The 14,975-nt window shown below is 53.6% G+C and overlaps 1 protein-coding gene across 14 annotated transcripts in view; it reads right to left on the bottom strand.

Annotated features, from left to right (window-relative positions):
• CAMK2G (calcium/calmodulin dependent protein kinase II gamma) overlaps positions 1-13,328 on the bottom strand; it is a 55,624-nt gene extending 42,296 nt beyond the window's left edge. For 5 of the 14 annotated variants that reach the window (XM_058543142.1, XM_058543145.1, XM_058543138.1 and 2 more), the window contains exons 1-3: positions 13,196-13,327; positions 11,751-11,845; positions 381-440 (exon numbers count right to left, since the gene is read on the bottom strand). In XM_058543142.1, coding sequence (XP_058399125.1) covers positions 381-440; positions 11,751-11,845; positions 13,196-13,260 — 220 coding nt within the window. In that variant the 5' untranslated portion in view covers positions 13,261-13,327. Of the gene's footprint in view, positions 1-380; positions 441-11,750; positions 11,846-13,195 lie in introns of all 14 variants that reach the window. The other 9 variants (XM_058543137.1, XM_058543139.1, XM_058543146.1 and 6 more) reach the window with 4 other exon arrangements.
• Positions 13,329-14,975: the final 1,647 nt, after the last annotated feature.

The following is a 14,975-nucleotide window of genomic DNA, read 5'->3' as shown; positions in this document are numbered from 1 at the left end:
TTTCAAGTCCAGAAACAAAATCCGGACCTTTTTATGAGGGCTGGGGAAGGCCCCTGGTGAGGGATGCTGGCAGGCTACTAGCCCAGAGCCTCACCCGCTGAGGACCCTGGGCCTCAGCCCAAAGACGGAAGGGCAGAGGAAGAAGGGGAGTCTGCAACCTCTCCCCATACCTCACATCCCAGCCCTGAGACGGCACCGCAGAGATGGAGAAACTCGGGTCTCTAAACTAGAATACTCAGAATTCTGAGCAAGACGCGGCTGCTAAAAAGACACCAGGCAAAGGTCCAGGGACAGAAATGGTTCCACACACAAAAGCAGCAGATCTCTCTCCCCCACTTTCTACAAGAGGCCCAAGAAATACTCTATACAAGGGCACTTACCAATGTTTGGATGTTTCAAAAGTCGGCATATCCGGGCCTCACGTTCTAGTTTCTGGTGATCTAAAAGTAGGAGAGAGAAAATAAAAGCCATCAACCATCCATTCTATTCATGGCCACCAGGCTATCCATATTCCTTCAATTCTTAGGTACCAACTGTGCACTTTTTTACAATTTGCTGAATTAAAGCAGCCAGTCACGGCAATCCTGGAGACAGGTATTATGACCACCTTTTCCAGATGAGGAAATGCCTTAGGAAAATACCTCAAGCTGGTGAGTGGCAGAGCTGGGATTTGAATCCAGGTCTTCAACTAAAACTCTGGTGCTCTTTCCCCTATAGCAGGGACTTCACTGGGCCGGAGGTGGGAGGGTGGGGGGTACAGAATCTCTTTCTTGTTAAAAATACTAATAATAGCTAAGTTTTATTGAGCACCTACTATATGACCAGACACTGTGCTAGGAGTTTTCCATATATTCTCTGATTTAGTCTTCAGAGCAACCCTGAAACATAATGAGGCTGACAACAAAATGATGATGATGATTTGAAAAAAAAATAATAGCTAACATTTATTGAGAGCTTACTTCTACGCTAGGCAGATATATCTTTTAATTTATCCTCCTAACAACTCTATGAGGTTGGTACTGTTATGGTATTACTATTCTACAGAAATCCTGGTTCTCCCCAGGATCCTCTTGGCCACCCACTGCTGTGAGCTCTGACCTCTTGACACTCAGGCTCTGGAGTTACTCTGCTTTGGTGAAATGACCAGAACCCAAGAGTCCCCAGATCCAAGTGAGCTGTATTGGTCAATTCCTTCCACAGGAAGGCTGAGCTCCAGGAATTAGAAGGAGGATGCTACTACTCAAAGCAAGGCGGCTAGAAGCCCTCCCGACTCTACCTCCCTAATTCTTCTTGCTGGGATCCTGACAAAAGCCACCTCCTTCACAAAGTCTTCCCTGTTCCCCTAGGCAGACTGTGACTTCTTCCCGCTATGACCACCCTCCTATCTCCCACTGTACCTCTTACAATTCTCACATCATACGTTACTCAGTTATCTTTTGGTCACAAGCTCTTTAAAGGGTGGGACCTTCAAAGTGGTGCTTTCTAGAGTTCCTTCCATAACGAGGGCTTAATAAGGGTTTATCAATAAGATTAACAGCAGTAGCAATAACTACTATTTACTAAGCATTGACTATATGCTAGGCAGAAGCATGGATTATCTTATTTCATCCTCACAGAGACCCTGTGAAGTAAGGGATTGGATTAGCTCCATTACATTATAAATGAGGAAACCGAGGCTTAAAAAGTTAAAGTAACCTGCCCAATGTTACACAGATGGGCAGTGGATACAGGTGGTCTGAGCCTAGAGCCCTCTCTCTCCATCACTATGCTATGACGAAAGGATAAAGAAAAGTGAGAGCATCAAGTAAAGACTCCAGGCTTCGGGGGGCATAGTCCAGTAAACCTCAACTTCTCCAGGCTCAGGCAGGTGCCTTCATATCCACACCTGCCAAGCAATGCCTGCCCATTCCACCTCTACCTCAACAGCAGAGAGCCTCTGTAAAGCCTCCTACAAGCCTCAGAACTCTCAAAACCATGGTAGGTGCTATGATTGTCCCCATTTCACAGATGATGAAACTGAGGCCCAGAGAAGTTAAATAACTAGCTCAAGGCCCTACAGGAGGAAAAGGATAGAACTGGAATTTCAAACCCAGGCCTGCCTGAGATAACGTAGGGATTAGAGACTAGAAGGAATTCACATTTATTGTTTTACCAACCACCCCAGGCTTTGTTCTAAACTTTCCCTCTAATGACAGCTCTGCTTTATGGAAGGAAGAGGTGGGGACAGGCAGAGATTAGTTCCTGCTGCCCAGCTAATCCATCTCTGCTGCCCAAAGATCTAGGTCAGGCCTTCCTTCCCATCCTCAGGTTCAGCATGACCACTGACCAGGATGCAACCAGGAGAACCCCAGGTAACCCCACACTCCCACATCGCCTGGGACTCGGTCCCAGGGGCCTTCAGAAGGTGGGGTAGTCGAGGAAGAAGTGCTAGCCCTGCCTGGTGGCACGGGGGCTTGCTTCTTCCAGATCTAGCTGGATGTCAGGGCTACCCACCTTCCTCCCCCCAACCCCTGGACTTGGGATGGAGGTACCAAGCTAGCCAGCCCCAAAGGTGCAGACCCACCGGCCCTCTCTCTGACCACTCACCTCACCACCCTCCAACCAACAACTCTCGGGCTTGGCTGCCCAGGCAGGGGCAGGAGAACAGCATCTTGCAATGTGGAGGTGGCAGCTGAGGGGAAGGCCCAGAAGATTAATGTTTATCTCCTCTCTTAAGTCTCTTACTGGCTAATGGTTACAGTCCTACAACAGCAACAGCACTAAAAATAAGGGTGCTCTGGCTTTACCAGTGACTCAGAGTGGGAAGAGGAGACGCAGATTCACACTCCCGGCTCCTCAAAGGAGCTGCCCAGGGTCCAGAGGGTCCTCGTCAGTAATTTAATTCAATCCTAACTCCAAGGAGCAGAGCCCTCTGTTCTGGGCGAGGCCCGTGTCTTTTCTGAACCCCGGGCTGCACCTTGGTCCTCACTCTGATCCTCGGCCATGGAGTCCGGCCATTAACACATCAGTTTTGGAGTCAGACGGCCCCAGATCGAGCCCTAGCGCTGTCACGTTGGGCGAGTTATTAAACCCATCTGAGCCTCATTCATTCATTCAAAAAATATTTATTGAGGCCTACTATGTGACAGGCACTGTTCTAGATGCTGGGGATATGGCAGTGAACAAAACAGACAAAAAGCCCCACCCCGAGGGAGCTGACATTCTAGTGGGGCTGCGTCGGGGAGAGGGACAGAGAAGAATTGAATGACACAGTCGATGTTGTGGCAAGTGCCAGGATGTAGAAAATGTAGAAAAATAAAGCAGGGGAGGGGGGGAGTGTATATTTAAACAGGGTGGTCAGGGAAAGCCTCAGCAAGGAGGTGGCATTTGATTAGGACCCGAAGGAGGTAAGCTGAGCCAGGCACAAACCTTGGGAGTTTCCTCACTTCTAAAATGGAGTCAGCGATATCTGTGGATTAAATGAGGTAACTGGGTAAATGCTCAGCACAGTGCCTGGCACACAGGTAGAGCCTCCTTTCGAAGGGCCCAGTGATAAGATGGAGGAGGCCTCCCAGGCCAGGCTTGTGGCCATGGCTATCACCAGAGACACTGGGAGAGTCGGACCCACTCTCCCTCAGCCTGGGCAGTCACAGGGTCCACAACACACCAACTGAGCCCTCCGACCTGGCTCCACAGCAGTCTTCCTGGGGGCAGGGGTGTCCCTCCTATTTTGGTGGAGCCCACCCATGTCTACAGCCTGCCGATGAAGGTGAGCAACAGGCGCTCCCCAGAGGGAGAAGAGCCCAGGAAATGCCGCTGCCTGTGGGATCCCTCCTCTTCCTCGGCCTCAGCCTTGCTGGCTGTGGCGCCCTGCCATCCAGAAGTTCTGCCCAATGAGCTGTGTGGTTTCTGCCTACCACACTCTCCCTGCCTCCTTACGCCATGCACAGCCTCTCCAGCTGTTGTCTCCTGTCCCTTTCCTCCATGCTTCCTGTCCGGTAGTCCCCTCCAGGGCTGCTCCATGTCTGGGAATAAGCAGAGGGGTCTACCCCAGCAGCAGTGGTGTTTCAAGAACAAGTGTGGTTTGTAGAGCGTCTTTCCCAGACACAAGGGCTGTCCTGGCTAAACTCGCATCCCCAACCCCAAAAGGCCAGTGAACTGGCTTGGTCCACAGTGGTAGGTCTAGGGCCTGGCTCAGCATCCCAAGGTGATAACACACCAGCCGGTGCTCTTGTCACAAGGGTAGCCTTCTCCCTTGAGACACCCCTCCTCCCAGCGACCACTGAGCTCGCTGTTCCTAGGGAACAGCTCAGACCTTCCAAGGCTGACCCTCTTCCCACTCACCTTTCTACAGGCTCGTCCCCACCCCCTCACACGGCCCAGCCCCCCCCTTCCTGTTTGACAACAGCCACTTCCCGCTTTTGCACAGGGCCACTTCCTGCCTGCCTGTGTGCTACTGCCATGGAGAGACCCACCCCTGCCGGCCTTCAGCCCAGCTCCAACCACAGCCCTCTGCAAGGTTTTCTCCCTCAAGAGCAGAGGTAGCAACAGGAGCAGAAAGCAGAAGCGGCCGTTATCAGGGAGCTGCTTCAGGCCTTCCCCAACAGTCCACCCAGGGTAGAGCCAGGCCCAGGAACACAAGGATCCCTAGAGGCCTTGCCTCTCCCGCCTTCTGCCCAAGAGCTTCAAGACTTGGTCCAGGGTGCCATGAAGGCCAAGTATCCTTCACAGGAAGGGCAGCAAGGAGTGACCAGATGTGCCAGGGGAAGCGGAAAAGAGGAAGCAGTGAGGAGACAGTGTGCGGCAAAGGGGAGGCAGAGCCCTAGAACCACCCTCCCCTAGGACCTCAGGAGAGAAGCCTACTCCAAATGCACTTTCCTTCCCCCACAGGACTGGGGGCCAGAGAGAGCCGGCCTCGGATTCTCTACGACCCTGCAGGGACATGCCTGCTGATTTAGCGACATTTCTCTGAAACCACAAATGCCAGCATTAGCTTCAAATAAGATCCTGCTGCCACCTAAACATACAACTCTCTGTAAGTAGGAAATGACAGAGAGCCCCACTCTGGCTATGAAGACCCTCTCCAAGTTCCAATCTCAATGACACCCTTGACTTTTCAAAGGGTATTTCAAAAGTCTATGCCTGTGGCCCCAACATCGATCGTGAGAAGCTTCCTACAGCCCCATCGATTTCAGATGCTCGTTGTGGGGCGTCTCCTCTTGCTGCCTGCCCCAAGTACCCCCTCCTCCTTCCCAAGCAGTAGAGGCCCCTGTCTGGCCCCTAAGGCATCACTCTGAGGACTAGAAACAAGGGCAGCATAGGGATTTGGTATCATAATCCACATTCCCCAGCTGCTTATAAACTGCCCCTGGCCTTGGGCACTGACCAGTGGGGATCCCAAGCCACAGTCCCATTGACCTCACCCTGACACTGCAATGCCACATCGCTTCCTTTGAATCTCACTCTGAAGGTGCAAAGAGTCTCCAATTAAGAGCAAAGTCCATCTACCATGTAAAAGCAGGGGCCATGGGTTCTAATTCCTTCACACCCATATACCCAGGGACTAGCTGGGGGCTGTGAATACAGTAGGACGGGGCCTGAAACCTGCCTACGTGAACCCCAAGGCTCTGTCCCTTAACCTGGTGTCCTCTCCTTCTCTTCAGTCCTAACTTGAGCGGTTTTAACCAAGTGACACAAAGACCTGAGCCCCACTTTGGCCTTTGGATCTTAAGACAAGAGAAGCTTTAACTAAGGAGGGAAAGGAGAGAGGTGCCAAGTAGCGCCCCACAGCAAAAGTCTCCCAAACCAGCTTGGATGGAGAAAATCCCCATGGGGTCACCAGCAAGCCCCAAGAAGGCAAGGCTCTGCCTCTGGACAGTCTCAAGGGCCAGAACAGGGTCAGCCACGGAGTTCTCCATGCCCCTGGCAGGCCTTCGGGAGCCTGCAGCCTTTGCCCACTGTTTTGGTGACATTTCCTTCATGGTAACCAGCCCCAAGTAAAACATCCCAGGAAGCAGCCCCTAAAAATAGCTCCTCCCAGGGCAGCAGCAAGCAGGGGGAGGGGAAAGAGAGGGAGGAGAAAAGAGGGGAGCAGATGGGAAGCTGCTGCTGCTGCTGATAGAGCCCAAGATACAGAGACGGTGCTAGGGGGAGTGGCTGGAAATATTCCCACCATAGAGGGGTCTGTACCCAGAGAGGTGGGTACAGACGAGAGTGAGGCCTCAGTCGGCAGAACGGAGGGATTTGCTCCACTGTGCTTAGAGCTCTGGGCCTAAACAGAGAGGCATGGGGGTGATATATCAGGATTCATCACAGAAACAAAACACCCAGAACCTGTGTTTTAAAGGGAGGAGCCAAGGGGTAAGTGAAGACCACACTGCTTGAAGATGCTGGGGTCGGAGTGCTGGCAAAACCATGGGCATACCTACGGCTCAAAACAAACCAACCAAACATCTGTGCCTTGGTTTCCCCACTGGCCTTGGGGCAGATCTGTCTGGCAGTGGGCAGATGATAAAAGGCCTCTGCAGAGAGGCACTCAAGAGGCGCAAAGTACCCATTTCTTCCTGTCACCACCCTTTTGGCACCCATGGGATCAGGCCCTTGTTGGCCTGCCAAGGTCGTCCAGAGAGCAGCAAGCACAGAGATGGGGGCAGGAGCCCGTTACACCCACTCCTCCCCTTCTCTGTCTCCAGACTCAGCAGAGAATGGAGTCAGCCACTCACCTCTAGGGTTTCAGCACAGACTCGAAGCGTGGAGCACTGCTTCTGACAAGGGACCAGAGCAAGCAGCAGGAAGAAAGCAAGAGGCCTCTCCTATGGGATGGGGCCACCTTCCAATCTCCATCCCCAACCCATGATGCCAGCGCCCAAAAGCACTCTGGGAAGGTGGGTGGAAGGGCAGGGTGACAGGCCAGTGTTGTCTGACCTAAGTCACACAGCTCACAGCATGACTGTATGACAAAACCGGCCCAGCATAAGCCTTGGCACAGAGAAGGGACCTCCAGGCTGTTTCCTCATCCACGTAGACGGACAAGTCAGAGGAGCTCAGTCACTTATACACAGGATGCCCATTTCTAGTCAACAGAAAGTGGCCTGTCTTTTTTTTTTTTTATAATTTTATTTATTTTTTTTTTCCCCCAAAGCCCCAGTAGATAGTTGTATGTCATAGCTGCACATCCTTCTAGTTGCTGTATGTGGGACGCAGCCTCAGCATGGCCGGACAAGCAGTGCGCCGGTGCGCGCCCGGGATCCGAACCCGGGCCGCCAGCAGCGGAGCGCGCGCACTTAACCGCCAAGCCACGGGGCCAGCCCAGAGAGTGGCCTGTCTTATCCTCAGGAGGTAAGCACGGTTTTGAATACAACCTCCTTAAATGCTTCCTCAAGTCCCAGAGTCCCAGCGTTCCAGTGCTGCCTAGATTTCTCTTCCTTATCTCCCTCTCTCATTGCTGCTTCACCCTCCTCTCTTCCTCTCCTCACTTCACCCAGATCCTTAACAGGAAAGTCTCACTTGGAGATACCACAGGGGACACAAATGTCATGGGGGCTACTCAGGCCAACACTAAGGGGGTGGAGACTTTCAGCTGGCACCACCCAGAGGGATCCTATTTCAGTCCCCAGGGCCAACTGGACACAAAAAGAGACAGCTTTTGCCCTTCTGGTGGCCAACATGGCACAACCCCAGCCACTTGGCTTGCCGCAACCTTGGATATGGACTGACACCCCAATCTCGGGGCTCAGATTAGGCCTCTAATCACAGAACAGCCCATGTGTACAGATGGCCACATACCAGCAGAGATACCACCTGGAGCAGGCTGGGCCAAGGTGTGTCTGGTAAATCTCAGAGAGCATGGCAAGAGCAACTGTCGCTGCTGTTGCTGATTTTAGATGGCATTTCTTAAAGTGTGGCTCAGGGACCACCTGCATGAAATTCCCTAGGGCACTTGTTAAAAATGTAGATTCTGGGACCCCACCTCAGACTTCCAGAAGCAGAATCTCTGTGGATAGAGCCCAGGAATCTGCATTTTTAACCAGTACTCAAGGTGATCCTTACGCACACTAAAATTGAAAAGAGCTGCTTAGAGGAAGTCCCAACGTTGCCCTATAAGGCCATTAATGACAAGGAAGGAAGAATCATAAGCTACACTGTCTTCCTACATCTCCCACCTGCCTTATTCCCCAAGCACAGGTCTTTAACCTCATCTGTCCTCTCCAACAGCTGTGTCAGGCCTACAGGCTGGCTCCATGGATCAGAAAAGGGGAACTCAAGCCAGCACCAAGGGTTCCAGCAATTTGGCTCTGAGTTTCCTGAGAGCCAAAGCCAAAAGGCAACCATGATTAATTACGTAGTCCTCTTAATCCATTCATTCAACATGTATAGGCTGGGTATATATCAGGAACTTTGCTAGGCCCTGCCCACACAGAAGTAAAGAAACAGATATGGTCCCTACCTTACCTCCCAAGTCCTCAGGAAGAGGAAAGCTTTTGCTTACATGTAGCTTCAACAGAAATTTCTTCACATGGGGTACATAGATTAAATAAATGAATAAATACAGCAAGTGCTGTAACATTTCATAATATTGTTTCTAGTAGCATCTCTAAGTAAGGCCAAATATCCACAGTAATAAAAGCAATTGGAATCCAGGTAAATCGTCCAAATACAGAGGTTTCTTATGATGCTAATTTTTCCAAGGATAAATCCTAAACTATGTAGAAGAAAGAAAGGACCATTTGCCCTTCAACTGTAGCAATATGGGGAAATGCTTTGGATATAAGCAAGAGCGTGAGATATAAAATGTTATGCTCCACGAGATGAAAATCTATATGCATATGAATAAAGATAAGAAGGGAATATGAAGATGTAAAAATAAAGACATAAGGGCTCAGGCTCCTTGAGGGGGGTGCTCTTCAATCTTAAAATAACGACTTATCATTGCCATCACCTGGCCCACTAGCTCCTGCATCCAAGCCTATTTTAAATGCCTCCTTCAGCCCAGCTGAGAGCTAAGCTTGGAACCATGGGCTCCCTTAAGAGCCCCAACTCCACACCTATCGATGTTCCAAAGCAAATGGAGTGACGTTATGCGACTTTCAGTGACTTTATGTAGGCAGGCCGGTAGACAAAGACGGTGCTCAATGCATAGCCATGTTAACTCCCTACCTTGTAACATAGCCACCACCGTGGGCCTCTGAGGCCAGAATGACAAGAAACAACACAGCAAAAGAAGGATTCCTATCCAGATCAGACCCCCCGGAAGACCAGATGAGCTCTTCTGGTGCCTTCTGGGCCACCTCACCATGGACGCCAAGGAGAAGCAGCTCAATATCCTCTTCCTCTCCTTTTGGTTTGCAGCACAGAGAATCATAAACGAGAAAGAAAACAGGCAGGGAGACAGCAAACACAGCAAGCCCCTTCAGACCCTCATGGATGACCCTCATGGGCTCACCACACCCCCAGACACAGAAATCCAACACCTGCGGAGCCCTAGACAGACAGACAGCAACGAGTGAAACCCAGCCCCAGCTCTGCACCTTTATAAAATATACAGCGTAAACTGAGAGGCTGCAGGGAAGCCACAGCCTTCACTCCCTAACCCCACGCGCACCAGCCTAGTGGGCACCCTGGCCCAACCCTCTCCAGCAGCTCACATCCCCCAAGCCCACACCTACAGCACAGTCTCTGGCTTGCTCCCTCCATCTCCAAGACAACACTCTCCCACTCTCCCACCTCCGAACAGTACTGACACTTACATATTCCTGACCCCTCCTGTTGGCATCTGTAACCATCAGCCAGGACCAGGCCTCTGTCCCAAAGTTAACTTGGTAAAAAAGCCAAACAACAGAGCCCTAGTCTTGGCATAACCATCTCGAGAGAGGGGGAGTTGCTGTCTGAAGCATATGATCTTATACAAGAATCTTCTTCTTGAGGAAAAAAATCAAAGAGAAATCAAACCTCATCCAGCTTGGGCAGAGAAAGCGAGACTTCAGTTGGGAAAGACAAGACAGGGTTGAAAGGAGGTGAGGACGGGAAAGGGACATAATCACACAGGTCAGGGAAGTTCAGGTGGGTAGGGAAAGAGTGGAAAATGACAGCCCAAGGCAGGCAGCTCCACAAAGTCACCACATCAGCTATCCTCACATCTCAGAGCTCAGCTCCCAGCTGTTTCTACCTCCCTCACCCCTGGGTCAGAGGACACTGGTGAGATGAGGAAAGCAAAGCACTGCATCATTAGCTGGAGACACCAGGCACCAGCCCCATTTCTGATGCACCAGGGCTATGCTGTGTGGGCACAGGGAGGTATCCATTCTCAAACTGTCGTCCCTGCCTGCACCCTGCATCCTTGGCCAGAGGATGTCTGCCAAAGAGCCCAGCCCACCACACTGTCCCCCCACCCTAGGGGAGGAGGGCATCTGACTGCCCACATATCTCTATGGCAACCACTGCCTCCTATTCAAGGTACCCAGAGAGAAATAAAACAAATAAGTCAACTTTATAGCCAATGTAGAGGAACAGCAAGCGATGGGGGCTGGGAGGGAGACAGCAAGACAAACCCTGCTTGTGGGGATGGAGAGAGGCCCTCCTAGCCAGGAGGCAGATATGGCCCTGCTAAACAGGTCCCAGAATAATTGTCAATATGACAGAAGCCCACTGTTATCTCTGTGGAATTTTATAGCTTCTCCAATGCTTGGAGACATCTATTACACCTCTTACGCCAGATATGCCCAGGTCATTACTAGCCGTGGCCCATGTCTTCCCCAGGGCATCTGTCCCAGCTCCTAATACATGGCATCCTATTGCCCAGCCCTAATTCCTTTCTCTGAGTCTCATAACCTTTGTCCCCTTGCTGCACCCCTCAATGACCTGACCCATCCACATACCTCCGTACTCACCAGACCTGTATACAGAGCACTTCACACATTGCCGGGTCTATACCTATCAGATGAGGCGAGTTTGGCAAGCACCCAATATAAAGTTCAGGGAGTGTAGATTGGAGGCGTGCGAGACAGAGCCTGACGCTCCTGGCCTCAGGTACTTGGGAGGATCTTGCAAGTCAGGCTGCAAGGCCTGGGCCTTCACAATCCCCAGACCCTGAGGCAATACTACTCCCACCCAGACCAAGCCATTGAGATTTCCAGACCATGAGGCATCACCCCCCACCCAGGACAGACTGCATCTGCTACTGCACCACCAACTTTGTAATTTGATCAAAAAAGCAATCAAGTTCATCTGGCAGGATTTGTTCCTGAGAAGCCCTCGCCAGTAGCAGCCTCCCCTGATGTTTACAGATTCCCTTCCCTTGGGAGTCTGTTCTGCCGCCTGGTGGGCAGGGGGAGGCTAGATTTGTCAGAGCTGTTCACTTACTACATTTCCATCTTAAGTCACCACTGGGGCACAGGGACTAAGACAGGCTACTTAGGAGTGGTTACCACTGCCCCAAACGCAGAGACTTCAAGTGCCCCAAATTAAGAGCTCTCCATTCCATGCCACCCACCATTCCCCATATCGTCCCCCTCCCTCAAAACCAAACTCCTTTGAGCCTTTAGGGACCACTCGTCCCTGCAGCTACCTACATCTCTTACATTTTCTTCCTTCTTTTCTACCTGAGCACTTCCAGTTCCCTATGCAACTCCTTGCCTGGCTTCAAAGTCCACCCACCCTGAAATTCCAACCCTTCTCCAAGTGCTAAAACATAAGCCTCCAACTCCTGGAGCATCTTCAGAAGAAGACACAGCCCTTGGAGGCACCCCAGGGAGAGACCAAGATGGGGAACTCACCCCGGGCAGACAACTTCTTGGTATTGATGATTTTTGCTGCATACTCCTGCGTGGAGGTTTTCTTCACACACCTGCGGACCACAGAGAAAGCACCCCTGGAGGGAGAAGGGGGAAAGAACTGGGACACCGAGCAGAGTGACACAGACACGCTTCAGGTCTGAGGACAGCGATGCTCCTATCACTAGACCTTTAGTCAAAATCACACCCACACCAGCATAGCGACCATCACGATCCAACACCGGGCAGAAAGATGTGGCCACTGTGGGACACTGAACAGATGTGGGTGGAGGACCACCCCCACTCCTACTCCCACATCTAGTGGTTGAGCAAAGCAACAGCCCTAACAGGGCTGTATGTCAGGAGCTGGTGGGCGATGCTTAAAACACACACCTGCTGCATCTCAGGGACAGCCCTGCGGTCCGGCCAAGAGAACCAGGAGAAGGGAACAGAGACCCTGCCCTTCTCTCAGCAGACATAGTTGAGGGTAGAGGAAGGAGAGATTAGAAAGAGGGTGTAATCCCCTAAGAAAGAAATCTCCCTCACCCAAGGAGGAAGGCGAGGAAAGTGAGGGTCAAATCCCCTATAACTGGCTTGATCCCACTGCATCCCGGCTCAACTGACAGCAAAGAAAGAGAGGATGCTGTTATGGGTCTCAGACATAAATAGCTCCCCTTTCCCAAGATATTTTCCTCTACTTCTCCCCCAAATGGGAGCTCGCACTCTTCAGCTCTGGAAACGTCTAGGGGGGCGGGCAGGGCGGGGGCTGCAGTGGCCGGGCTCGGCGCCGCGGGTGGGGGGGGGGGGCCGGGGCTGCTGCAGCGGCCAGCTCAGTGCGGAGGGGAGGGGGATGCTGCGGCTGCGGCGCGCGACTCCCGGGACCACTGCAGGAATGGGGGGAGGGGACAGGGGGTGCTGCAGTACTGCCCAGCAGCGGGGCTGGGATCCTGGAAGCGACACTAGCGGGGGGGCGGGGCCGGGCACCAAACATCCCCCCACAGCCGGGCACCGCAGCACGCTTGGAGCTGCAGGACCAGGGAGGGTCCTGAGTGCCAGGCGCGCGGGACATGGGACAGGGTGCTGAGTGAGCTCCTGAGCAGGGTGGGGAGCGGGTGGCTAGCAGGCGGGGTCGGGATGGGGGGCGCCTGAAGGGTGCGGGAGGGGCGGGGCTGGAGGGCGCCCAGGAGCGGTCCGGGGGCTGCAGTCCCCGCGGCAGCGCGGGGTGCAGCAGCCCGGGCAGCTGCTGCAGGGCGCGGAGGGGGCTGCGGGACAGGGAGCGGGGGGCGAGGGGGCCCCGGAGGCAGCGGGCGGGAAAGGCTGGGGGTGGGGCAGGCCGAGGGGGCGCTGCAGCGGCCGGTGCAGGGCCGGGGGGCGGGGCGAGGAGCCGCATAGCGCCCGGGCGGCGGGGGCAGGGTGGGGGGCCGCGGCTGGTGGCAGGCGGGCCGTACTTGCCGAGCTCCTCGAAGAGCTGGTAGTCGTCGGTGAAGCGGGTGCAGGTGGCGGTGGTGGCCATGCTGGCGGGCGGGCGGACGCGGCGGTGCAGCCCGCGCCAACGTCGGTGCACAGTCACCGCCGCCCGGCCGAGGGAGCAAGAGGAGGAGACGGGGCTGAGCCCGGCAGCACCGCGAGACTTTACCGGAGAGAGCGAGGGAGGGAGGGACACCCCCGCGGCTGCCCGCCCCGCCCCCAGCCCTGCCGGCCCCCCCCCACGCCCCGCCCCCGGCCCGCCCCCGGGGAGGGGCCTCCTGCCGCCGGCCCCGCCCCGCCCCGGAGCGGCCAGGGCTGGGCGGCGCGCGCTGGGGAGCTGAGGGGAGGGGGGTCCCAGCCTGGGGCCACCCAGAGGGAGCTGAAATGTTCGCGACCTGTGGGCTTGTCCCGGGGCGGACCCTGCAAGGGCTCGGGATGTGCGTGCGAGTGTGTGTGTATTGGGATCCTGTAGGGGTCTGGACCACCGACTTCTCTGGCGGGCCCCGCACACGGGTCCTAAGCCCCCATCCCGGCTCACACCTTGTGGAGAAAGGGCCAAGGTCAAAAAGCCTGTGTCAGACTGCACACTCTGGCCCTAGCCTGTGCAGAGCCAGCTCTCAGCAGCTTTCCCTCGGGAAGCTGACAGTCTAGACTTGTGTAAGCATCACGGCCATTATTAGATAAAACCCTTCAGGCACGGATTGTTCAGGGAGACCAGGACATGGCCAAAGATGCAGGTGGAACTCTGCCTGCCTGCACTCCAACCTTAGAGATGAGAGAATGTTCTCTCTCTGGCCAGCAATGCAAAGGATGAAGTGGGACCGATTAGAAAAGGCTTTATGCCATGTGGGCTAGAAGAGCAAGCAGAAGGAAGGAGCAAATATCCCCATTCTCTTGCAGGCACCCTGTATTTTTATTTTATGGCACTCATCACATTTTTGTAATGATATGTTTACAGATATGAGAGGCAGTAGAGCTAAAGCATGGTTGTCTAAAGAGTGAACTCTGGGCTGGGCTTGGATTTCTAGGCAACTCACTGACCAGCTGTGTGACGTTGGGCAAGTCACTTAATCTTTCTGTGCTTCAGTTACCTTATCTGAAAACTGAGAAGAAAACAAGTTGTGAGTAGTAAATGGGCTAAATCACATAAAGCACTTAGAATAGTACTGGCATCTAATTATAGCAGTTAGCTGTTATTATTTGTTTAACATTTGCCTTCCCACTAAATTGTAGGCTCTAATAGGGCAGGGCCTCTGCCTCCCTTGTTCACTGTTGTATACTCAAGCCCCAGACCCTCAGTAAATATTTGTGGAATGAAGGGACTCCTTGGGGCCCTGGCAGAGGGAGTTACCATCCCTTCCTCTGTCCCCACTGTCAGAGGATGGTAGGACGGAGGCACATAACTGTCTCGGTGGAGGAGAAACAGGCTAGGCAGGTTCCTGACCTGCCCAGGCAGCTGTACCCCAAGTCAGGGGCCAGCCCCTACTGGGCAGGGTGGAGCTCAGCCAACTGCTGCAGCTCACTCTTGATTACAGCAGGACGCCCACTGGGAGTCGGGCCTCCATTGTCAGCAAGCTGACTCGCCCCGGAGAATGCAGCTGAGAGGCTGAGAGGCGTCCCAGCCTCCCAGGCTGCCTCCCTGTGGGGGTGGGTGGAGCAAAGCTCCCAGGGAGGGCTCCCCTCCTTTCCTTACCCAACGACCCTGGGAGCTGGTCTGAGAACCAGACACCCCAGTGGGGATGATTAAGGAAATAAGAGAGG

This window comes from Diceros bicornis, chromosome 6 (assembly GCF_020826845.1).
Source record: "Diceros bicornis minor isolate mBicDic1 chromosome 6, mDicBic1.mat.cur, whole genome shotgun sequence".
Classification (NCBI taxonomy): Eukaryota; Metazoa; Chordata; class Mammalia; order Perissodactyla; family Rhinocerotidae; genus Diceros; species Diceros bicornis.
The sequence above is the reverse complement of the archived record's forward strand: the minus strand, read 5'-3'. Positions and strand labels throughout refer to the sequence as shown.